This window comes from Mus musculus, chromosome 8, assembly GCF_000001635.26.
Source record: "Mus musculus strain C57BL/6J chromosome 8, GRCm38.p6 C57BL/6J".
NCBI classification, from domain to species: Eukaryota; Metazoa; Chordata; class Mammalia; order Rodentia; family Muridae; genus Mus; species Mus musculus.
In genome coordinates, this window is record NC_000074.6 from 4520171 (window position 1) to 4544844 (window position 24674).

At 42.4% G+C, this 24674-nt stretch overlaps 1 protein-coding gene and 1 pseudogene across 9 annotated transcripts in view; one reads left to right on the top strand and one right to left on the bottom strand.

Moving 5' to 3' along the window:
• The window catches only part of Cers4 (ceramide synthase 4), a 36786-nt gene extending 27353 nt beyond the window's left edge, over nt 1–9433 (top strand). For 6 of the 9 annotated variants that reach the window (XM_030243732.1, XM_006508861.4, XM_006508863.3 and 3 more), the window contains 5 exons: nt 46–138; nt 384–512; nt 1004–1110; nt 3184–3340; nt 3434–9433. In XM_030243732.1, the coding sequence (XP_030099592.1) occupies nt 46–138; nt 384–512; nt 1004–1110; nt 3184–3340; nt 3434–3610 (663 nt within the window). In that variant the 3' untranslated portion in view covers nt 3611–9433. Of the gene's footprint in view, nt 1–45; nt 139–383; nt 513–1003; nt 1248–3183; nt 3341–3433 lie in introns of all 9 variants that reach the window. The other 3 variants (XR_003947330.1, XR_003947331.1, NM_026058.4) reach the window with 2 other exon arrangements.
• Vmn2r-ps89 (vomeronasal 2, receptor, pseudogene 89) lies at nt 9445–18020 on the bottom strand (annotated as a pseudogene).

Genomic DNA, 24674 nt, shown 5'->3' on the forward strand with positions numbered 1-24674 from the left:
GAACCCTCCACATTTCACAGCTAATCTTCCCTTACCCTGCTGTAGACCCTGAATTTGTCCCTGTACTGGTGGTACCTCCTGGAGCTGGGCTTCTACCTTTCACTGCTGATCACTTTGCCCTTTGATGTCAAACGCAAGGTAAGTTATGAGCCAAGAGTCCAGCTGGAGATGTGGATACCATGATGGGGATACTTTCCAATTTCTGGGCCGGGCCTGAAGTGGGAAGAATTGGCCTCAGCACTGTACCCTGGGGGTGCTCTTGATTCCTCACAGAAGGTCTGGGATCCAGAGGCCTTATGGATCTTCTGAAAAGGCTTGCTTCCAGGCATGTGGCCATCCAGCCACAGAGGCTTGTCCTGGTGGTGACCCTCTGTCTTCTGCAGGACTTCAAGGAGCAGGTGGTGCACCATTTTGTGGCCGTGGGACTGATAGGCTTCTCCTACAGCGTCAACTTGCTCCGCATTGGCGCTGTGGTACTGTTGTTGCATGACTGCTCCGACTACCTGCTGGAGGTGGGTTCACCTCTACACTTGCCCTGCCAGCCCTGCTATTTTCTTGGGCATGGAGAGGAAGCCCTGCCACAATGGGGGTATTTGATGAGAGCTTGCCCCTCCTAATCTGCTAGGGTGATAAGCTGCTGCCCACTCAACCTCTATGGAAGGTCAACCCTCCCTATTTAGTTTCCCTGTGACATAAGGCCTTTTCCCTCCTGGTCTCTGGGACAGGAGTCCCCATCTCTATCTGACTCCTTTATATGAGGCCCTGCCCCTCCAAGCCTTTTGGGGACTAGAGGTACCACTCCCCATCTCCCTGGAGATAAAATTGTATGTCTGTCTTGTCTCTGCCACTCTTTCATTCTTTATCCTTTCTAGGTAGTTCTAGACATATGGCCTTACCTTAGTTCACATGGCTTCACCCCATAGTTTATTATCTCCCTCATCTGATCCACCACTTTCCATGGGTTGTTCATCCTGAGCCTGTTTCTCTTTGTTTTACTCCCCAGGGTTGTAAGATTCTCAACTATGCCCACTTTAGGCGAGGGTGCGATGCTCTCTTCATCATGTTTGCCTTAGTCTTCTTCTACACGCGCCTCATATTCTTCCCCACCCAGTAAGTCCTGAGGGTTTAGGGAGAGGGTAGGGCTGTGTCCAGGATTCGGGCAGTCCTAACCCTTGGTGCCCTACCTCAGTGAACTGGAGGTGTTGGCTGGGATTTTTGCAGAGCACAACATATGCAAAGGCACAGAGGTAAGAGAATCAGAAAACTGAGTGCAGCACTAGTGTAATGCAGTGCACTCCAGAACAGGAAGAGAGAGGAGGACGCTTTCTGAGTGCCTGGTTGCTAAGATTGTCCAGTAAATACATTCTTATATTTGTTGAGCCTGGAATGTGTCAGAGTGTGAAGAAATACTAAAGAGAGCAATGCAGATGACTGCCCTCCTGGAGCTAACTGATATGGGTGAGAAAAAGGGGAGAGCGGCAAACAAGCAGAAACAAGTCACAAAGCAGTGATAGCCCTGAAGAGGAAGTAAAACTGGAAGTGTACAGGAAGCAAGTGTGTAGGCAGTTGGCCTCGGATGAATAACTCTTAAGGGACATTTCACTGATAGCCATGGTATATAGAGAATGAGTGGAGCTCACGAATCATACTAATCATAGAGGAAAATGGTCCAAGTGGCAGGAACAGCTAAGGCTCTGAGGTGAGACTGTGTTCCAGTATTGGAAGAACAGAAATGAGTTCACGTGGTTGCAACAGAGAAAAGGATAAGATGAATGCAGGTAGGTGACCAGGGCAAGCCATGAAGGATCTTATGGGATGTCATCTGAAGGGAGGTAGGAGTCATGGGGAGTTGAGGGCAGATGCTGGGAAGCTGGGGCAGATGAACCAGAGCAGGTTAGAGGAGACCTGATTAAGGAAACACCATCAGGGCTAGGAGAAACTTCAGGGGCATCACGTGTTCAGCTGCTTTGTGCTGGTTTTGAGCAGCCTATGCTCCTTTGTAGACACAGGAGAAGCAAATGGCATGTCAGGCTAAGCTTTCTAGAAGGGTGGTGCATAAATGCAGGAGTTGCCAGTGTGTAGGCATTTGCAGCAGGAGGCTGGACAGGGTCACCTGGAGGTAAGGTATGGATACAAGCCAAATCCTGGAGCTCCCTAATGTGTATTGGAGACTGATGGAGGAGTTATGAAATGTGTAGCAGAACTAAGTAGTAAAGTTTTTGCTCAGTGCCTGTTAAGTACAAGATTGGTGAGGGGAGAGAGAAGAGGGCAGGGAGTGAGAAGGAAGAGAGAGAAGGAAGAGGAAAAGAATGTAGAGGGAGAAGACAGAGGAAAAGATGGAAGAAGGTAAGAAGGAAAGAGGAGAGGAAGAAGAAAAATAGAGAATATAGAAGGAAAGAAAAAAAGGATGTGGAAGATGGAGAAGGAGGAGGAGTGTGGAGGAAAAAGAAAGGGAGATGAGTGGAAGAAGGAAGAAAGGAGGAACAGGAGGAGGAAGAAGGGAGATGAGTGTGGAGGAGGGGTGAAGGAGAGGAGGAGGAGGAGAAGGAGGGAGATTAATGTAGAGGAGGGAGGAGGGAGAGGTGTGGGCTCCTCCTAGAAGGCACAAGAGATTCAAGGGGAAAAGAAATAAAGTAGCAGGGGGCAAAGATTGACGAAGGGTGTGTGGCTGGATTTTTTCCTTTTGCATTGAAATAGCAGGATTGGTTTTAATAATAATGGGTATGTGTAAGAAATAAGAACTGTGACCTTGCAAAAGAGATGGTATAATCAGAGCTGGGGTCAAAGACTGTGCTGGGGACAGCTGGCAAGAGGGTGGAGGAGGTACAGGAACAGCAGGTTCAGGAACATTGTTTCTGAATGGCTTCTGGTGGCTCTGTGAGATGAGTAGGTAGGTCTCAGGTTGATGCAAAGAGTCAATGTGTATCTAAGGAGAGATGAGTAACCATAAAGGGTCACTGAGAAGGGCCAGTGGGACACTAGGTACTGCATTGGAGTTTGTAGTTCAGAAAGGCCAGTTGACAAACTTGTATGTTCCACTGTCTTAGTATAAGCAGAGGAAGAGAGGTACCATGTAAGGATGAGGGAACCAGGGAGGTTTGGGAGCACAGAGTCCATTTACGCTACTTCATGGAATGAGGAGCTGTACCAATTGGTGAAATTCCTTTCTGCTTCCCGCCTTAGGGTCATCTACACGTCTGTGTATGACTCCATCAAGAACTCGGGCCCCTTCTTTGGCTACTACTTCTTTATTGTGCTCTTGGTGATGCTACAGATTCTTCATGTGTACTGGTTCTGCCTCATCCTGCGCATGCTCTACAGTTTCCTGCATAAGGGTCAGGTATGGAGGCCTGGGACAGGGTCAGCCCCCGGGACCCTTCCTTGGCCCAGAGCTCCTCACTGTTCTGAGCTCTGGCCCCATCTGTTTTCATAGATGACAGAGGACATTCGTAGCGATGTGGAAGAACCAGACTCCAGTGATGACGAGCCAGTTTCTGAAGGTCCACAGCTGAAGAATGGGATGGCTCGAGGGTCTAGAGTAGCTGTTACCAATGGCCCGCGGAGCCGGGCAGCAGCATGCCTGACCAATGGGCACACCCGGGCCACATAGACAACCTTGGACTGATGTTGAGGGGTTGCCGCCAGCATTGTGAATATTCAGATGCTGGGCTGGTGATTCTGGGAGACAGGGAGGCCCTACCTCAAGGTAGGAAGAAGACTGATGATCTGTTTCCCTTCTGTTCCTCTCCCTTTATCCTTTTGAGCAGCTTGACAGAACCTGGGGGAGCAGTGGACTCTGCATCTGGCCTGAGCCAACCCCAGGCTGTAGCTTGGGGGCTGTGGGGAGCTTTGGCTCCAAGGACCAATAAAACGTCAACAGCGATGAATTCTCTGCGCCAGAGCTTAAGTTCCCTTCACAGCAGTTCCTCTCCATAACGTACTCTGTTGACAGGATTCCTCACTGCCACATCAAGATTTATGTCAACTCTTGCCTGTATAGCACCACAGCATGAAGATACTCCCTGCTCCTCAGTCAGTGCCTTCACTTTGTTCTACTTCATAGTAGCTCTCCAGGACGTTGGTGGTAGCAGATACAGGCTGACCTGTAGGAAAGAAATTCTTAAGCTTAGATGAAGCCTCTCTGCTGCTGTCCAAGCCAGAGGGTAGAGCAGAAACCTGTGGGTGTCCTTGTAGTCCCTTGCTTAAAGCAACCTGCAGCCCACCCTGGGGTCTTTATATTCCCTTGAGACAGTGGAGACCTAAGATTTGGTGTGCGGTCACTACCTTTAGGAGTGGTATAGGAAAACATCCTCCTCCAAGATGGAGGCTGAGTGACCAGTATTACTTAACGCAGAAACCAAAGCCAGAGGATCCATGTATGGTTAGACCTTGCCATCTTTGGGAGTATGCAAGAGGAACTGAGTGTCATGGAAGAATGAGAATCAGAGAGTGGGGAAAGAGGTCATCTCAGGCAACATCCAAAAATAAAGACTTTTGGTACAAAGAGCAGAGCCTGGCATGGTGACTCATGACTGTCATTTAACACTAGGGAGGAAGAAGCCAATAGACAGGAAGAACATATAAGCCTGGGATACAAAGCAGGGCCCAGTTTCAAAACAAACAATGGGGGTGTGTGCATGTGTGTCAAGGAACAGGTACTGCAGAAGAGAAAACTATACAAAAATCCGAGATAGAAACAGCTGAGAAAAGGAAGGAAAAATGCTGGGGCAAGAATGAGGGCCAACTCTGCGTACAGAACAAGGTAGTGAGATGAGATAGATTTTTGCCTTCTGGAGAAATATGAGAAAAAGGAAGAGAACTGTGGCTTCTGTTGAGAGAACAACAGTTTAGGAGAAACAGAGGGTGCATTGGTAGAGAATGCATAGAGACTTGTGAAAGAGACAAGAAGACAAAGCAACCGATAGGAAAGGAGTGGGTTAGTAGGGATCAAGAAAAAAGAAGAAAAAAAGAAAGAGAAAAAACGCTGTAGATAGTGCATGGATGAGAAAACTGGGAAAGAACAGGAAAGGGTATTCAAGACAGAAGACAGAGGGCCACTGATGAGAGAAACAGCTTCTAGAGAACTTGAGAGATGGAAACAAGGTGTGACCACAAGTCTGAAATCACAGTACTCTGCATGCTGAGGCAGGAAGATTGTAGGTTTGAGGCCAGCCTGGGAAGGAGCACCAACCTAGAAAAACAACTACAACAACAAAAATGCATAGAGTTATGTGGACACAATGGATTGTTTTCTTTCTTTTTTTTAGCTGTAAAGAATAAATCATGATAGCTGCAGAAAAAATGGATATAACTGGAAGTCATGTTTGGTAGAATAATATACAGACAAATGCTTAATGTTTTCTTTTATGCAAAACTTAGATTCAAACGATAAATATTTGTGTGTGTGTTTGCATTTATATATTTATAAGTTATGAAAATATAGGGGTCATGGGCCAGGTATGGTGGTGCACACCTTTAATCCCAGCACTTGGGAGGCAAAGGCAGACAAATCTGAGTTCAAGGCCAGCCTGGTTTTCCAAGCAAGTCCAGGACAGGTCTGTTACATAGAGAAACCCTGTCTTGAAACAAAAATAAAAGAAAGAAAGATAATCGAGTTGAAGAATGTAATCCATGTGACACAGAAATGGAAGAGTAAAGAACCAACCAGAAAGGGACAGTATGGGAGGAGCACAGGAAGAGTAATGAGTGAATGAGCGAGTCATTCGTGTTTATGCGAATGTCAGGACAAAACACATTACCTTTTACGTAATCATAAAATTTAGGACCAATAAACTTAAAATGCACACTGACCTTACTAATAACCTCAGTACAGAGTAATGCTGGGTTCTTAACCTGGTAGTTGTGATAGTTAACCTCCATTGTCAGCTCGATGAAATCTAGAGTCATCTGGGAGATGGGCCTCTAGGGAGTGTTTTGATTAAGTTAATTGACATGAGGAGACTTGCTCACTTGAGTGGCACCTTTTCTTGCTAAGAAGACTGTGTATAGCTAAATATGGTTGTTAATATTGATTGAATGGAATATTCTATATATGCTAAGTCCATTTCCTCTATGGTATATCTTTGTTAACTTTTAGTTTGGATGACCTCTCTAAATGAAAGTTTAGTATTGAATTCACCTACTAGTATCGTATAAGGATCAATTTTTCCATTTGGCGTTTGTTTTATGAAGTTGGAGTCACAACATTTGGTGTGTTTGGTTTAATGCTCTTGACAGAATGTTAACACAGAAGTGGATGCTCACACTCAGCTATTGGATGGATCACAGGGCCCCCAATGGAGGAGCTAGAGAAAGTACCTAAGGAGCTAAAGGGGTCTGCAACCCCATAGATGGAACAACAATATGAGCTAACCAGTACCCCCTGGAGCTCGTGTCACTATCTGCATATGTAGCAGAAGATGGCCTAGTCGGCCATCAGTGGAAAGAGAGGCCCATTGGTCTTGCAAACTTTATATGCCTCAGTACAGGGGAACGCCAGGGCCAAGAAAGGGGGGGGGGAGATGGGGGACTTTTGGCATAGCATTGGAAATGTAAATGAAGAAAATACCTAATTAAAAAAAATAAAAAATAAAAATAAAAAAAAGAAATTAAGCATCTTTGAAGCAGAAAAAAGAATGTTTTCCAACTTTTGATTTTTATCAGTGAGGGTGTGTTTCTTGGAGAGAGCATAGAGTTGGATCTAGATTTTTCCCCTTAAATATATGAATAGATTGTATTTTCATTTTATAAGAATGATTTAGTTGCTGGGTGGTGACATGTCTTTACTCCCAGCACTTGGGAGGCAGATACAGATGGATCTCTGTGAGTTTGAGGCCAGTGTGGTCTATAGAGCTAGGTCCAAGACAGGCAGCGATACACAAAGAAACCCTGATTCAAAACTATTTAGAGCTTGAAATTTATAAGAATGTTGAGAGGTTTCATTGCTCCCTTTGCCCATCACGTGTAAGCCTCTCCCATCATCAACATTTTTCCATTACAGTGCTGTGTGTGGTACAGTCCACAGTGACACATTCTCACCCAAAGTCTACACTTCACATTAGTGTTCATTATTTCTTCCTTGTTCTTCTTTATTAAATCAGGCTACCTTTCAACTTGCCCTCCCAATAGTCTTCCAAATGCTGCAGTTGTATGTGTGCCCACTATACCAAACTGGGGTTCATATTTTGTGCCTTACATTTGGTAAGTATTGACAAATATGTAATGACCTCACTGAAATACCATACAGAGTATTTCACAGCCCCTAGTCCTCCACATTCTTCCTAGTCACCTCTGTCAAGTGGTGGCCTTCCACTGTTCTCCATGGAATAGTCAAGTGGTGGCCTTCCACTGTTCTCCATGGAATAGTCAAGTGGTGGCCTTCCACTGTTCTCCATGGAAGTTCCTTTGCAGTTTTTAATCCAGTCAATCAGTTTGCATCTCCGTTTTTTGTTTGTTTGTTTGTTTGTTTGTTTTTTTGTCAAGTTGAGGCCATTACTTGTAGATTATCATTGAAAAATATCGACAATTTTTTGTCATTTTTGTTGGTTGGATTATTGTTTGTTCTTTATATTGTCCCACATTAGTATCTGGTTTACTTTGTTGGATATAACGGGCTCCTTCCAGCTCTCCTTTGTTCAGCTAGCCTGTTCATTAAATCTATTCTTTCCTGTGTGGCCATGTGATTGAAATTTCTTCTTTTGCTTGCAGTATTCCTTTAGTGTCTTCTGCAGTGCTGGCTTGGTGGTCAGGGACTCCTTCAGTGTGGTTATGTTGAAATGTCCTTATTTGTTTTCAAATTCAGAAGACCACTTTGCTTGCATAGTAGTCTTGACTAGCAATTACCTGCTTTTGAGACTTGAATTACATCATTTCATGATTTCTTGGTTCACGGTTGCTGATAGTACTCTGGTGCTTTGCTTTTGTAGGTGAGTTGGTGTTTTCCTTATATAGCATCTAATACTGTTTCTTTGCTTTGTATCTTTGACATCTTGACTATAAGATGTCATGGAGAGGTTCTTCCCTGATTTCGTTAGTTTGGGATTTTGAATGTCACTTATGTTTGAATGTTTGTTTCTTCTTCTGGGCTTGGGGAAGCTTCTGCCTTAATGTTGAATGGAAATGCTGTACCTTTGGTGTTTACTTCACTAGTCCTGTGGGTTCTTGGGTTTGGTCTTCCTTGAACATTGTGGTTATGATAATTTACTTTTTGCTTATTGGTGCCTATATGTATTATTTCTCCTCTCCTCTCCATCCTGATATTCTTTCTTCTGTTTTTTCGAGTCCATTGTCCATGCTTCTTATTATGCGCTTTTGGTTTTGTTTTCATTTTCAACCCCTTTGCCCCTCCTCTTCTCAGCTTCATTGGTAAGTTTCCTTTCATCTTGCTGAGTTTTTTCATCTATTTTGCTGCCTTTTTCTTTTGTATTGATGACTTTCTCTGTAGGTCCTGTATTGGATTAATTTTCGCATTGAATATTTACTTTCAGGTCATTGATCATTTTTTTTAATAAGAAAACTTTGAAATACTCATCTGATATTTTACCTATCTCAGAGCGTTGCATTACTTTTTAATGTTTCTTGTGTTTTGTGTTGTAAGCTACACATCTTCTGGTTTATATGTCTCTTCTGGATTTTGGAGATGTAGTGGTGGTAGTGATGGTGGTGAATTTCATCAATAGCTTAGACCGTAGGGAAAGTAAGTGCTACAAATTCACTGATCTCTTTGCCAGTCTCCATAAAGTCTGAAACCTCAGAAAGCTGACCGGACACATGATCTTCTTTCCTTTGTGATTTTTATTACATGTAATAGTTTTTTTTTTCTACTATGGTATAAGATAGTATAGAAGTTACTTAAAAAATTAAAAATAGAACATTATTGAATCTAACTATACCACACTTGGGCATATAGACCCAGAAGACATCAGTAAAGGTATTTGCACATCCAAGGTTATTGTTGTACTTGCATGGTAGGTTCAAAAAGGAAGAATGCTAGATATCTATCAACAGGTGAATTGATAAAGTAAGTATGGAACATATTTACAGTAGCATTTATTCAACCTTAAAAATGAATAAAGTCATTACATTTAAAAGGAAAATTATGGATTTGGAAATTGTTAAATTATGTGACTAAAGCCATGGTCATAAGTATAAATATCATATGTAGCTGGCATCCATTCTTTCTCTCTCCCCAATCACATGAAAGTAGAAAGTAGCCAAGAGAGGGAAGAAAGTGAGGGAGCTGGAAAAGAGGGGGGTAATGAAACATACATATGAATATAGAAATAAAGATTGTTTTAAGATAAGGAACAAGAGGAGACAGATAGAGGGGATGGGGGTATTAGCTTGTTAGGGGGATGAATAGGAATAAAATATATGTATGAAAATGTAATAATGTTCTAACTTGAACAATTAATAAAAAGTTTACTAAGTCTTATAACTATAACTATAATGTATTTTGTCCCTGTGACCCTGAATAGAGTTCCTTTGTGGTCTTAACAAAATGATGTAGCACTTGGGGGCAAAGATACAGCCTAGAAGTCCTGCACTGGAGACCAAGATGGAGAAGACCTCCACAGCCACCATGACCTTTCCCTTGGTACTGTGGTAGACAGGGAGAAAGGTGACCCAGACGCTGCAGAACACCAGCAGGCTGAATGTCAGGAACTTGGCTTCATAGAAAGTGTCGGGTAGATTCCTGGCCAGGAAAGCCATGGTGAAGCTTCCCAGGGCCGGAGCCCCCAGATATCCCAGCACACAGTAGAAGGCAGGGACTGAGCCCTTGTTGCGCATGATGACAATATGTTCATGTTCAGAATGTGTATCTGTGTCAATCTAGGGAGGAGAGTTTGCCAGCCAGATTCCACACAGGATAATCTGGATCAAGGTGCAGATGGGAACTATGAAGTTAGGTGCCCGTGTTACCAACAACCACCTGATTCTTCTTCTTGGAGCAGTGACCTTGAAGGCTAGAACCACAGTAATAGTTTTGGCCAAGACAGTGGAAACAGCCACCGTGAGCACCATTCAAATGTGGTCTGCTGTAGGATGCAAGTGGCTGTGTTGGGATGGCCAATGAAGAGAAAAGAACAGAAAATCAGAGGTTAAGGGCGACCAGCAGGATGTAGCTGAGAGTGCGGTTATTTGCTTTCACAATAGGACTGTTTTTCTGCTTCAGAAAGATGCCAAGAACTAGAGCTGACAATGCAGAGAAGCACAAGGCTATGCAGGACAGACCTATCCCCATGGGATCTTCATAATCCAGGAAGGTCATAGACTTTTGGAGGCAGTGGTCCCGAGTTGTGTTGGCATATTGATGGTCTAAGCACTGCATACACTGATCCACATCTGGTGAAATGTACATTTTTGTTATTTCATGTTCATTATTCTTTTGTTCACAGCCCCTCTTCTTCACCCACTTATTTGAGTAGGTTAGCCTGATAGCCTTCCTTTGTTCCTTCAGGCATCAAATAAAAGGACATTATGCAGGGAATAATGCAACTACTGCATCATGACATGGACAAAGTTATGATTTCTCCTCCTAGTTCAATTATACGTTGCTTTGAAGATTCTGATACCATTATTTTTCCCATTTCTAGAAACTTAGGAATGTACACTACATAGCTTCAGTTTGGTTACAATATTGACTTCCTATGAAGCATTTCCTGGGCTGGGGACAGATGGCTCACCAGGTAAATGCACTTGCTACACAAGCCTGATGATGTGAGTTTGGATTCCCAGGACCCAGATAAAGGCTGAATGTAGCAGCACAAATGTCAGTAATCCCAGTTCACCCCTACAATAAGATGGGAGACAGAGACAGAATTTGTCTCAGGAGCTCATGGGACATCTAGCCTAGCTAATGCATCTGTGAAGAGACATGGTCTCAAGCAAAATAGAAGGGTGATGACTGACTCCCCAATTTCATATGTGCACTATGGTATATGTACTCCCTCTCACATTGACTCTCTCTCTCTCTCTCTCTCTCTTTCTCGCTCGCTCGCTCGCTTGCAAAATAAATGTAGTGAGGTTTGAGCAGTAGTATTTTCAATCCTGGAGTCTTTATATTGTGTGTGTATAAGGGAATATTTGTAGTTGTGCTGGAGCGCATGTGTGCATGAATATGTATGCATGCTTGTATTCATACACATGGCACCCAGAGGTCAACTTAAGGTACATTCCTCATGAGCCATCTAATTTGTTTTATAATATGTGGTCTCTGGGGATTGCTGATTAGGCTAGTCTGACTGGCCAGGGAGTGTCAGGGATTTGTATTTGTTCCCCCTGCCCCATAATGCTGAAATTACAGGCACAGGCCACCACCACCACACCTGGTTTTTATGTGATTGTTTGTTGGAAGACCCTGTTATTAAGGTTGCAGTTCATGGCTGGAAAAGCTCTCCTATTAGTCCTTACTGCCTGTAATTCCCTCATAGTCTATGGCCAGATTATAGGTTCAACTTCCTCTTTCCTTACAAGAACCTGCCTAGCAAATAAAGTTCACCCTAAATAAAGTTGAGCTGTCTTACTGAAGCTTATCCTAGAGGTCAGTGACCTTGTGTACTCACATCCTCTGGATCCAGCTCCCCCACCCCCACTGTACTCACATCCTCCGGATCCAGCTCCCCCACCCCCACTGTACTCACATCCTCTGGATCCAGCTCCCCCACCCCCACTGTACTCACATCCTCCGGATCCAGCTCCCCCACCCCCACTGTACTCACATCCTCCTATTCCAGCTCCCCCACCCCCACTGTACTCACATCCTCTGGATCCAGCTCCCCCACCCCCACTGTATTCACATCCTCCTATTCCAGCTTCCCACCCCCACTGTACTCACATCCTCTGGATCCAGCTCCCCCACCCCCACTGTACTCACATTCTCTGGATCCAGCTCCCCCACCCCCACTGTACTCACATGCTCTTAATCCAGCTCCCCCACCCCCACTGTACTCATATCCTCTGGATCCAGCTCCCCCACCCCCACTGTACTCACATCCTCTGGATCCAGCTCCCCCACCCCCACTGTACTCACATCCTCCGGATCCAGCTCCACCACCCCCACTGTACTCACATCCTCTGGATCCAGCTCCCCCACCCCCACTGTACTCATATCCTCTGGATCCAGCTCCCCCACCCCCACTGTACTCACATCCTCTGGATCCAGCTCCCCCACCCCCACTGTACTCACATCCTCCTGATCCAGCTCCCCCACCCCCACTGTACTCACATCCTCTGGATCCAGCTCCCCCACCCCCACTGTACTCATATCCTCCGGGATCCAGCTCCCCCATCCCCACTGTACTCACATCCTCCGGATCCAGCTCCCCCACCCCCACTGAACTCATATCCTCTGGATCAAGTTCCCCCACCCCCACTGAACTCACATCGACTGGATCCAGCTCCCCCACCCCCACTGTACTCACATCCTCCGGATCCAGCTCCACCACCCCCACTGTACTCACATCCTCTGGATCCAGCTCCCCCACCCCCACTGTACTCACATCCTCTGGATCCAGCTCCCCCACCCCCCACTGTACTCACATGCTCTTGATCCAGCTCCCCCACCCCCACTGTACTCATATCCTCTGGATCCAGCTCCCCCACCCCCACTGTACTCACATCCTCCCGATCTATGTCACCCACCCCCACTGGACTCTACTCACATCCTCAGGATCCAGCTCCCCCACCCCCACTGTACTCACATCCTCTGGATCCAGCTCCCCCACCCCCACTGTACTCACATTCTCTGGATCCAGCTCCCCCACCCCCACTCTCTTTGTCCTTGACTGCCAATGGCCAGTACTTGACTCTCTCTCTCTCTCTCTCTCTCTTTCTCGCTCGCTCGCTCGCTTGCAAAATAAATGTAGTGAGGTTTGAGCAGTAGTATTTTCAATCCTGGAGTCTTTATATTGTGTGTGTATAAGGGAATATTTGTAGTTGTGCTGGAGCGCATGTGTGCATGAATATGTATGCATGCTTGTATTCATACACATGGCACCCAGAGGTCAACTTAAGGTACATTCCTCATGAGCCATCTAATTTGTTTTATAATATGTGGTCTCTGGGGATTGCTGATTAGGCTAGTCTGACTGGCCAGGGAGTGTCAGGGATTTGTATTTGTTCCCCCTGCCCCATAATGCTGAAATTACAGGCACAGGCCACCACCACCACACCTGGTTTTTATGTGATTGTTTGTTGGAAGACCCTGTTATTAAGGTTGCAGTTCATGGCTGGAAAAGCTCTCCTATTAGTCCTTACTGCCTGTAATTCCCTCATAGTCTATGGCCAGATTATAGGTTCAACTTCCTCTTTCCTTACAAGAACCTGCCTAGCAAATAAAGTTCACCCTAAATAAAGTTGAGCTGTCTTACTGAAGCTTATCCTAGAGGTCAGTGACCTTGTGTACTCACATCCTCTGGATCCAGCTCCCCCACCCCCACTGTACTCACATTCTCTGGATCCAGCTCCCCCACCCCCACTCTCTTTGTCCTTGACTGCCAATGGCCAGCAGCCCTGGGTGAAAAGGGAGGTTCACAATTGTTAAAAATTTACCAAAGCTCCCATGTTTATGGGTAAGAGCTTTACTTACTGAGCCATCTCTCCATTGCAATTCTCTCTTCTTTAGCCTATGCCTTGTTAAAAGATAGTAAATGTTAGATTTACAAAAGATTCAGCTGACCTCAACAAAGACCACCAAACAAAATGTTAAGGAAGTGGGGATATCACTTCCTCTCCACTCTAGGGTAAAAAGCCAAAGAGAAAAGGAGACTTTTCCGAAACAACCCCAGTAAACCAAAGTTTTGGATGGGATATGTATATCTCACTCCTCTTCCCAAAGCCTAGGGTCCATCTCTGAAGAGGAGGTAGAAAGAGTAAAAAGCAAAAACACTGAGGAGGAATGCTGCAGGACTATTTTCTGGACATGATATGGCAGCTACACCCATTAACTCATAGCAGATGTGTTTGCCTGAACAAGACTTGCATAAGATTAAGACAGCTAACATTTTCATATGGACCAGGGAGGGGCTTATGAGCTCCCACTCTAGCCGAGGCTGTGAGGAGTTTATGACTTTGGAGGAAGGAAAGTCAGTTTCCTTCTGGGATATTCCTGGTAAGTCAACCATTTTCTAGTAGGTGTGTGTTTTAGCAGCACTAATTGGATTTAGTGGGTTATAAAATCAAAAGTGATCAAACAAACAAAAAATAAAGACGACCTGAAATTGAGAAGGGAATATGGGAGGATCCATGTATAAAACTACTAGAGAACACATTTTAAAAATATTTTTGAGTGGCAGGTCCTAGAAGCAAACTGAGAAGGGATTCTGATGTTCTGTATGAAATAGATGCTGAGAAGGAACATGGTGACAGCTGTGTCAAGTTACTTATTAAAGTGGGAAAAGAGGGAGTAGATCATAGACAAAATCCACTGAGGGGGCTGGGAAATATCTTAGTAAAATATGGGTCATGTAAGTATGAGGACTTCCGTTCAATTCCCAGCACCCATATAAAAGCACAAGTACAGCTCCAGGCACCTATCAATCATCTCAGAACTGGTTTGCCATGTAAAAGTGCAAGTACAACTCCAAGCACCTATCATCTCAGAACTGGTCTGACAGAGACAGGAAGGTCTCTCAAGCTTGCTAGCTAGCTAGTGTAAGCCAAATTAGGCTGCAGTTTCAGTGAAAGATCCTGTCTCAAAAAAAAGAAGGTGGAGAGTGATACATCTATGCGTGTGCATGCGTGCAACACCTCACCCCTCCACACCACTCTACTACTATCATCAGTATCATCACTGTGCTTGAGAAAGTAGAAAACTTGGTTTTCCTGTTTCTAAAGTCTATCCCATATACTAAGAATGCAAGGGTTCACAGAACACTCTAAACATCCACAGAAGCTGCCCTGAACTCTAATTCAGTGTACATCAACATACTCGGGTAGAAGCTAAAGGGTGCCTGTGGGGAGGGAGTTGTATTTTTAACCAAAATTATCCAGTTGGAGCCACAGGCCAGATTGTTTAGTTGGGGAAAGCACTTGCTTTGCAAGCCTGACAACTTGAGTTTTATTCCTGGACCTGCAAAAAGGTGAAAGGAGACAACTGATCTCCCACAGTTGTCTTCTCATTTCCCCTTGCATGCCATGTGTGTTGTGGTGGTTTGAATAAGAATGGTACCCATGGCTCATATATTCAGATACATAGTACCATCAGTGAATGACAGTACTTGAGGATTAGAAGGTGTGATCTTGTCAGAGGGGCCACTGGGGGTAGGCTTTGAGGCTTTCAAAAGCCAAAGTCTGGCCCAGTGGCTCTCTTCCTGTTGCCTGCAGATCAAGATGTAGAACTCTGAGCTATTTCTTCAGCACCATATCTATCAATGTGCCATCAGGCTTCCTACAATGATGATAATGGACTAAACCTCTGAAACTAAGCAAGACCCAACAAATGCTTTATTTTATAGGTGTTGTCATGGTCATTGTGGATCTTCACAGCAGTAGAACAGTATCCAAGTCAGCAGTTGATAACAGGACTGAGATGTTTCTGTGACTGGCCTGACCATGTTTCTTGTAGGAATGTGAGGCCAAAACAGTGGTTGGATGATTTAAGTGGGGCTTAATGTGCCATCTTAGTTGGAGCATGGAAGACAGTGGTGCAGAGAGCAATGTAGCTTATAATGGCCTGGCTCAAGAGACTTCACAGGAGAAGAATATTACTACCTAGCCTAGAGATTGTTCTTGTGATATTTTGGCAAAGAATGTGGCAGCTTTCTGGCTTTGTGTAAAACATAATCAGTCTGCGGCTAAATTGAAGAAATTTAGATTAATGGCACTGGTAGAGGAGATTTCTAGTTTTCACTAGTATGAGGCCATATCGTATTTCAAAAGGCAGTTAACCCAATTTCCAAAGTTCCCATAGTTTATAACAGTCTAAATACTGTTTAAATGAAGTGAATACTGTCTAGTATTCACTGCTACATGGTTGTTAGTGGTCACCCTTATGCAGATCTATAATGAAAAGAAGTAATCTGAGCAAGGAGAAAACCAGAATGTATGGTTTGAGGAGAGCACCAGAAAATGAGCACCAGAAAATATAATGGTGCTAAGACCAGTGTTCAGGAGATGAAACATGTAAAGAAATGCCTGATGCTAAATCAATTAAGGGAGTGGTGACCTCAGGGAAAGATCTCACCCAGCTAAGCTTCCAAACTGTGGAAAGAAATTAAGGAAAAGCTAAAGCAGTGAAAGAAACCATTGACAAAAGAAAGCAAATAAAGATGTAGTTGAATGAGGGGGCCATGTTCCAGCCCCAGCAAATAACAGAGTGGTGGCAGTCTCACCCACATGGTTCTGGATTTAGAGTCAAGAATCCTTTCAAGGAGCTGTGGAATCTTCTCCCATAACTAAGAAAGTTGCCAGGCTTGTTATAGGGGTGTCCCTTAATTGGGGCCCAAAGAGGCCACTGAGTGAAGCTGTGAAGATGAAGTCGAGATTATGTTGGAGACCCTCAGATACTGGAAATGCCACAGTTGTGGGATATCTGCTGAGGGACACTGCTGACCAGTTGTGGAATGAATCCAAGAGAGAAGTGTGTTGCAGACAACAAAGCTGGAAGGAGTTGGAGTAATGAAAAATACTTTGGTATCAGAAATGGGGATGCAGAATTTGGTTTGCCCTGCTGGTTTTTGGTCTTGCACTGAATCAGTATTTCTTCACTTTGGTCCTTTTCTTCCCTTTTGAAATGGTAATGCTTATTTTATGTCATGTTATGTTGGAAGTATATGATCAGTATTTTGACATATTTTACTGGGGGTGGCAGTTAAGAGATTGCCTTGAATTTCAGAAGAGACTTTGAACTTTGGACTTTTAAACAGTATTGAGACTGTTATAGACTATGGGAACTTTGGAAATTGGACTAACTGCATTTTGAAATACAATATGGCCTCATCCTTGTGAGGGGGGAGAGAATGGAATCTTTGTTCAGGGAGGAATTTCTTACCTAAACTTGGAGTTCAGCACTGTGGGGGAATTAAGACTCACAGAATGAGGTGAAAAGTGGTTCCCTTGAAAATGGATGAAAAATATTTTTAGATACTTCCTTGATTCTGAGGGAATAGAGAGCTGCCTATGTTTTAAGCCTGAAGGCAAGTGTGAGAATTCTAAGAATGAGAGTGGCATATCATGTTTGTCTTTCCTCTTTGGTCACAGATATTTGAAGGATTTGATCACACTTGACCATATTCAGAGAAGTATGGAGAAAAATCCACTAAGGAAACATTTGCTTTGACTTCAGGGTGGTGAAAAACCTGAAAATAATCTTTTGTCTGTCTCATTCCAACCCCCTTTCCCCAGGAGCTCCTCCCAGTATGTAAAGAAGGAGAGAGGAGTTTTAACTATTCTCACATTCAAATCACTCCTGTCAATCATCTTTTGTGTACTGGAACCTGAATGAGGTAGCATGTGAATGTGAGTGTGAATGCACAGAGTCATTCCTTGTGTGTTGTCCATAACCTCAGAAGACATGGAGAGGAGCACTGATGAAAGTCCTTTAAGCCCTGGGGTAGCAATCAAAGACATCTGTGGCAAGGCAAGTTATTTGCTATAAAATTATTTTAAAAACAAGTTCTTGTTATATAGCCCTGGCTGTCCTGGAACTTGTTATGTAAACCATGCTGATTATAAACTCAGAGATCTGCTTATCTCTGCCTCCTGAATGCAGAAGGTGTGCACCACTACACTTAATATTCATTTTCTTACTAATAAAACAACTTGGACTAGGGAGATGGATCATTGTCAAATGTTTTCAGTAAGTGTGAGAATCTGAGTTCAGATGCCCTCAATCCTCATAAGAATGGGGCTCTACATTAGAAGTAGAGAATTTTTCCATACAGCACACACTTACATGTCTCATTGGAAATTTCATTCTCTGGGCATGGAATGCAGTCAAAACAACAGGTCACATTTCCTTCTTGGAGGGATTTTCTAAATCCAGGACCACAACTTTCACTGCATATGGACTGGGGAGTCTGAAGAAAATCAGACATGTGTAAGTTATAATTCTGATTTTTGCCTACCGCTCTAGTAAGCATAGAACTGGATCATTAATGAACATAGTTTTTGTATCCATAAATAAATGGATGCTGCTATTGCTTGTACATGACACATTCAATTAATGGTGATGGCCTTTAACCTGTGGTGTGACTTGGACATGGTGAAGCCTTTAATTGGAGAGAGCTTAGGAAAATAGCTCAGCATGTAACACTCTTGCAGAGGTGCTGAATTTGGGTCCCAGAGCCCATTTTACACGACTCAAAACGTCCTGTAACTCCAGATTCAGGAGATCAACTAGCCTCTTTTGGCCTCCATGGGCACCTGCACTCAATAGGTAGATATTTGTGTATTCATACAAATAATGGAAATAAAACATAGTTTTTAAAAGGAAAGGAAGTTATTGATTGGAGGCTTGTTATTGGGAGTAATATTGCAACAATGGCTTAAAGCTACCTCTATTTTTGCTACCTGGTTGCCATGAGGTAAGTGGCTTCTACTTCTACCAACCACACCATTGTACATCATTACAAATTCAAAAGTAACAGCTAATGTGTCTCTGATAGAAACCTCCAAACTCATCCTAAAGATATGTTGTCAATAATGAAAACCCACAGCATTTACATACACACTGTTAGTGAACATGCTTTAGTTACATACAGTAGATAAAATTCTCTTCCTTAAATTGGAAATACAAGATTTTAAAACTATATTCATGGTTCAGGAGATTCCTGGGTGTGATGATGGATTAAAAGACTCAATGAAAGACTAGAGTCCCAGTAAGGAATAGTAGACTCTACTATTATTTAGCATAGAAAGGAAAAAAGAAATAAGCTTATTGGAATTTTTCTTTCCAAAAGAATAGCCAAGCTAGCACCAAGTTTCACCATCTTGTCTGCATCAGGTCAAGGACAAAGGTAGCAGCCAATGAGGTTCTTTCCCCTCTAGACATGGACACTAGAAAAACAGCAGGTGGAAATATTTTAACCCAGTGTACAGAGAGGCAAGCAGTGGGTGGCTTGATGACTGGAGCATAACCAGGTGAGTTTATGGAAGCTGAAAAGAGGCACAGGAGCTTGGAGTTTAGAATTTCCCTGGGCATCCTGGAGACAATTGCCTGCACAGAATACACCCCTGTCAATGCCTTGGTGAACTGCTGTAAGATATTTTATCTACTATTATTCATGCCCATAAAACATGTACTAATCTTCTCATTCATATTTTACTCTCTCTATTCTCATTTTCCCAATTCCCTCCTCATTTTACTACTTAATTATGGATGCTATTAGCTCTAAAAATCTGTGACGCATATTTTCTCTAATCAGTACTCTAATGATGCTATCTCTGAACCATTGTAGAGAAACAAGAAAAATGTACAAGTGTCATCTAATGCAAGTTTACCTCAATATTTCTGTGAAATCACTGAATTTGTTATTTTCATTAACTCTTCTCCACCATAAACAGTAATTGATGAAAAGACATTACATGTTCAAAGATGGGTAGATTTAATATCATGAAAATAACTATTCCACCAATCTACTATTCCATCAATATTCAATGAAATCTCAATTAAAATCCCCATCTTATTCTTCACAGAAATAGGACTATCCTAAGTGTTATATGAAGTCACAAAAGGTCCTGGATAGAAAAAATAACCTGAACAGGAAGAAAAAGTGCTGAAGGGAAAAACAATTCCAAATCTTAAGATACATTACAGAGCTAAAGTCACAAGTCAATACAGTATTGACACAAAAACAGACACATCCATCACTGAAACAAAGTTGAAGATCCAAAAATGAGTACATGTAACTTCAGCTACTTAATATTTGACAAAAATTGAAAAAACTAAAACTGGAGAAAAGAAAGCACTTTCAAAAAATGGTGCTGGGGAAACTAGCTGTCCATGTTTAAAAGAAGAAAATTAGATCTGTGTCTATCATGCTGTACATTCTAATTCCAAATGGATCAAAATCTTGAACACTAAACCTGAAACATTCTAGAAGAAACCTGAAACTGCTAGAAGAAAATCTAGGCAGCATCCTATATGACATGAGTGTAGGAAAGGACTTTTGGAATATGACTTTATTTACCCCAAAATTAAGGTCAACAATTGACAACTCGAACCTTATAAAACTCAAACAGGTATGGGATGTGGAACAGTTGGAGGGTAGATTGGGGAAGGAAGAATAAAATATGGAGTGAAAATATAAGTTAATTGATTATAACAAAAAACTCAAACACTTGCAAACAGCTAAATGAAGAGGAAACTCTCAGAATGCTAAAAGTATTGGAGAGAATAGGAATTCAGGGCCCATACCCAAATATAATACAAGCAATATGCAGCAAGTCAATAGCCAACATCAAACTAAATGGAAAGAAACTTGAAGCAATCCCACTAAAATCAGGGATGAGACAAGGCTGCCCATTCTCTCCCTATCTATTTAATACAGTACTTGAAGTTCTAGTCAGAGCAATTAGGCAACAAAACAAGATCAATGGGATACACTGGGCAGTGGTGGCGCTCGCCCTTAATCCCAGCACTTGGGAGGCAGAGGCAGGTAGATTTCTGAGTTAGAGGCCAGCCTGGTCTACAGAGTGAGTTCCAGGACAGCCAGGGCTACACAGAGAAACCCTGTCTAGAAAAAAACAAAAAAACAAAAAACAAAACAAAACAAAACAAAACCCCAAAATACAAAACACAAAACAAAACAAAACAAAAAGATCAATGGGATACAAATTGGAAAGGAGGAAGTCAAGATATCACTATTTTCAGATGATATAGAATACATAAGTGACCCAAAAATCCATGAGAGAACTCCTAACAATTTCAGCAAAGTGGCTGAATACAAAATTAACTCAAACAAATCAGTAGCTTTCCTCTACTCGAAGGATAAAGGGGCTGAGAAAGAAATTATTAGGGAAATGACACCCTTTAAAATAATCACAAGTAATATGTAATATCTTAGTGGGAGATCTGTATGACAAGAACTTCAAGTCTCTGAAGAAAGAAACTGAAGAAGACCTTAGAAGATGGAAAGATCTCCCAAGCTCATGGATTGGCAGGAATAATATAGTAAAAAATGGCCATCATACCTAAAGTAATCTACAGATTCAATGCAATCCCCGTCAAAATTCCATATCAATTCTTCACAGAGATAGAGCATTTCTCAAATTTATCCGGAATAACAAAAAATCCAGGTTATCAAAAATCATTCTCAACAATGAAAGAACTTCTGGGGAATCACCATCCCTGGCCTTAAGCTATACTACAGAGCAATAGTGATAAAAACCAACATGGTATTGGTACAGAGACAGAAAGGTAGATAAATGGAATAGAATTGAAGACCCAGAAATGTGCCACACACCTATGGTCAATTGATCTTTGACAAAGGAGCCAAAACCATTCAGTGAAAAAAAAAAAAAGACAGCTTTTTTTCTTTTTTTTTTTTCCTTTCCTCGAGACAGGGTTTTTCTGTGTAGCCCTGGCTGTCCTGGAACTCACTTTGTAGACCAGCCTGGCTTCGAACTCAGAAATCCACCTGCCTCTGCCTCCTAGGTGCTGAGATTAAAGGCATGTGCCACCACTGCCCGGCAAGACAGCATTTTCAACAAATGGTGCTGGTTCAACTGGTGAATAGCTAGTAGAAGAATGCAAATTGACCCATTCTTATCTCCTTGTACAAAGATCAAGTCTAAGTGGATCAAGGACACATAAAACCAGGTACGATGAATCTAATAGAAGAGAAAGTGGGAAAGAACCTCAAATACATTGGCACAGGGAAAAATTTCCTGAATAGAACACCAATGGCTTATGCTTTAAGATCAAGAATAGACAAATGGGACCTCATAAAATTGAAAAGCTTCTGTAAGATAAAGGACACTGTCAATAGGACAAAATGGTAATTCACAGATTGGGAAAAGATCTTTACCAACCCTACATCAGATAGAGGGCTAATATCTAATATATACAAAGAATTTAAGAAGTTAGACTCCAGAGGACCAAATAACCCTATTAAAAAATTGGGTACAGAGCTAAACAGAGAATTCTCAACTGAGGAATCTCAAATGCCGGAGAAGCACTTAAAGAAATGCTCAACATCCTTAATCATCAGGGAAATGCAAATCAAAACAACCCTGAGATTCCACCTCACACCAGTCAGAATGGCTAAGATCAAAAATCAGGTGACAGCAGATGCTGGCGAGGATGTGGAGAAAGAGGGACACTCCTCCATTACTGGTGGGATTGCAAGTTGGTACAGCTACTCTGGAAATCAGTCTGGCGGTTCCTCAGAAAATTGGACATAGTACTACCTGAGGACCCAGCTATACCATTCCTGGGCATATACCCAGAAGATGTTCCAACTTGTAATAAGGACACATAATCCACTATGCTCATAGCAGCCTTACTTATAATAGCTAAAAGCTGGAAAGACCCAGATGTCCCTCAACAGAGGAACGGATACAGAAAATGTGGTATCTTCTACTCTCAGCTGACAGCATATGCTGGCGAAGATGTGGCAAAAGAGAAACGCTCCTCCATTTCTGGTGGGATTGCAAGCTGGTACAACCACTCAGGAAATCAGTCTGACACTATTGCTGATGCCAAATTCTTGGTGACTGGACCCTGATACAGCTGTCTTCTGAGAGGCTCTGCCAGAGCTGAATCAATACAGATGTAGATGTTCACAGCTGAACATTGGACTGAGCGCAGGGACCCCAATGGGGAAGTTTGGGCAAAGACTGTAGGAGCTGAAGGGGTTTACAACCTCACAGGATGAACAATGATATCAACCAACTAGATCACTCAAAGCTCCCAGGTACTAAACTACCAACCAAAAAGTATACAGGGGATACCCATGGCTCCCACTGGATAAGTAGCAGAGAATTGCCTTATCTGGCACCACTGGAAGGCTTGATGACCCAAGATAGGGGAATGCTAGGCTGCTGAGGCAGGAGTGAGTGGGTGGGAGGGGCAGCACCCTCATAGAGGCAGGTGGGAGGGAGGAGGGGATAGGGGGCTTATGGAAGAAAAACTGGCAAGGGTGATAACATTTGATGTAAATAAATAAAATAACTAATAAAAAGTGAAAAAAATTAGCCAGTTTGAAAAATAGTAGACTTTCAACCAAAATTAATCAAAACTGATGAGAAGGACAGTTCATACTCACCAAAGGAAAAATTCACCTAGCTGAGACATCAGTTATGAATACTTACTCCCCCAAGTGCAATAACACCCACGTTCATAAAAAAATATTATTAAAGCTTATTCGCACATTGAATTCCATGCATTAATAGTGGGAGACTTCAACACCCACCCTTACCAATGAACTGGTCATCTAGACAGAAACCAACATTATGCCTGAAATGAACCAAATAAACCTTCTTGTCAGCAGTTCATGGAATCTTCTCTAAAATTCACCATATAACTGGTCACAAAGCAAGCCTCAACAGATACAAGAAATTTGAGATAAATTGTTTTACCTTATTAGACCTTCATGGATTAAAGCTGAACTTCAACAATGACAGAAACAACAGAAAGCCTGGTCTGCAGGTGCTGAGCCCCATTTTGGTGTTTGCTATGGGACTGAACTGCTGAGGAAGAAGATGAAGCTCACCCCTAAAGAACATTTGCTAAACAGGTCCACTTCTCCCATATCCGAATGACTTTTCTCTTCCACTACCTCTGCTGGGTGGTGGGCTGGAGGAGAGGTTGAACCCTTATTAAAAGTAGTTTGCAAAAAAGTATGCTTATAAACTCCCCTTCATGTTAAAAGTCTTGGAGAGCTTAGAGATACAAAGTGTTTGCCAAAACATAATGAAGGCAATATATAGTAAGCTAAAAGCCAATATAAAATTAAGTGGAAAGAAACTTTAAGTGATTAACTAAAATCAGGGACATGACAAGGCTGTACACTCTTTCTGTATCTATTTAATGTAGCACTTGAAGTTTTAGCTAGAGAATAAGACAACTAAAAGATATCAAAAGGATAAAAATTGGGAAGGAAGTGGTCAAAGTATTGCTATTCGCATATAATATGATAGTGTACATAAATGGCTCAAAAAATTTACTGGGAAACTCCTACAGCTGATAAACACTTTTAGCCAAGTGGCTAAAAACAAACAAACAAACAAACAAAAAATCTAACAAAATCAATACCCTCATTTATACAAACAATAAATGAGCTGAGAAAGAAATTAGGAAACTAATACCCTTCACAATAGCCACAAATAATATAAAATATCTTCGTGTAATTGTAACCAAGCAAGTGAAAAAATCTATATCACAAGAACTTCAAGTCTTAAAGAAAGAAATTGAGGAAGATATCAAAAGATGTAAAGATCTTCCATGCTCATGCATTGGTAGAATTAACATAGTAAAAATGGCTATCTAACCAAAAGTAATGTACAAATTAATGAAATTTGCATCAAAATTACAACACAATTCTTTAAAGACAGTAAAATACCAATATTCAACTTCATATGGAAAAAACAAAAACCCAAGATAGTTAAAACAATCCTGTACAATAAAAGAACTAGAGGTATCACCATGTCTGATTTCAAGCTGTATTACAAAGAAACAGTAATAAAAACCAAATGTTATTGGCATATAAACAGAAAGTTTGACCAGTGTAATA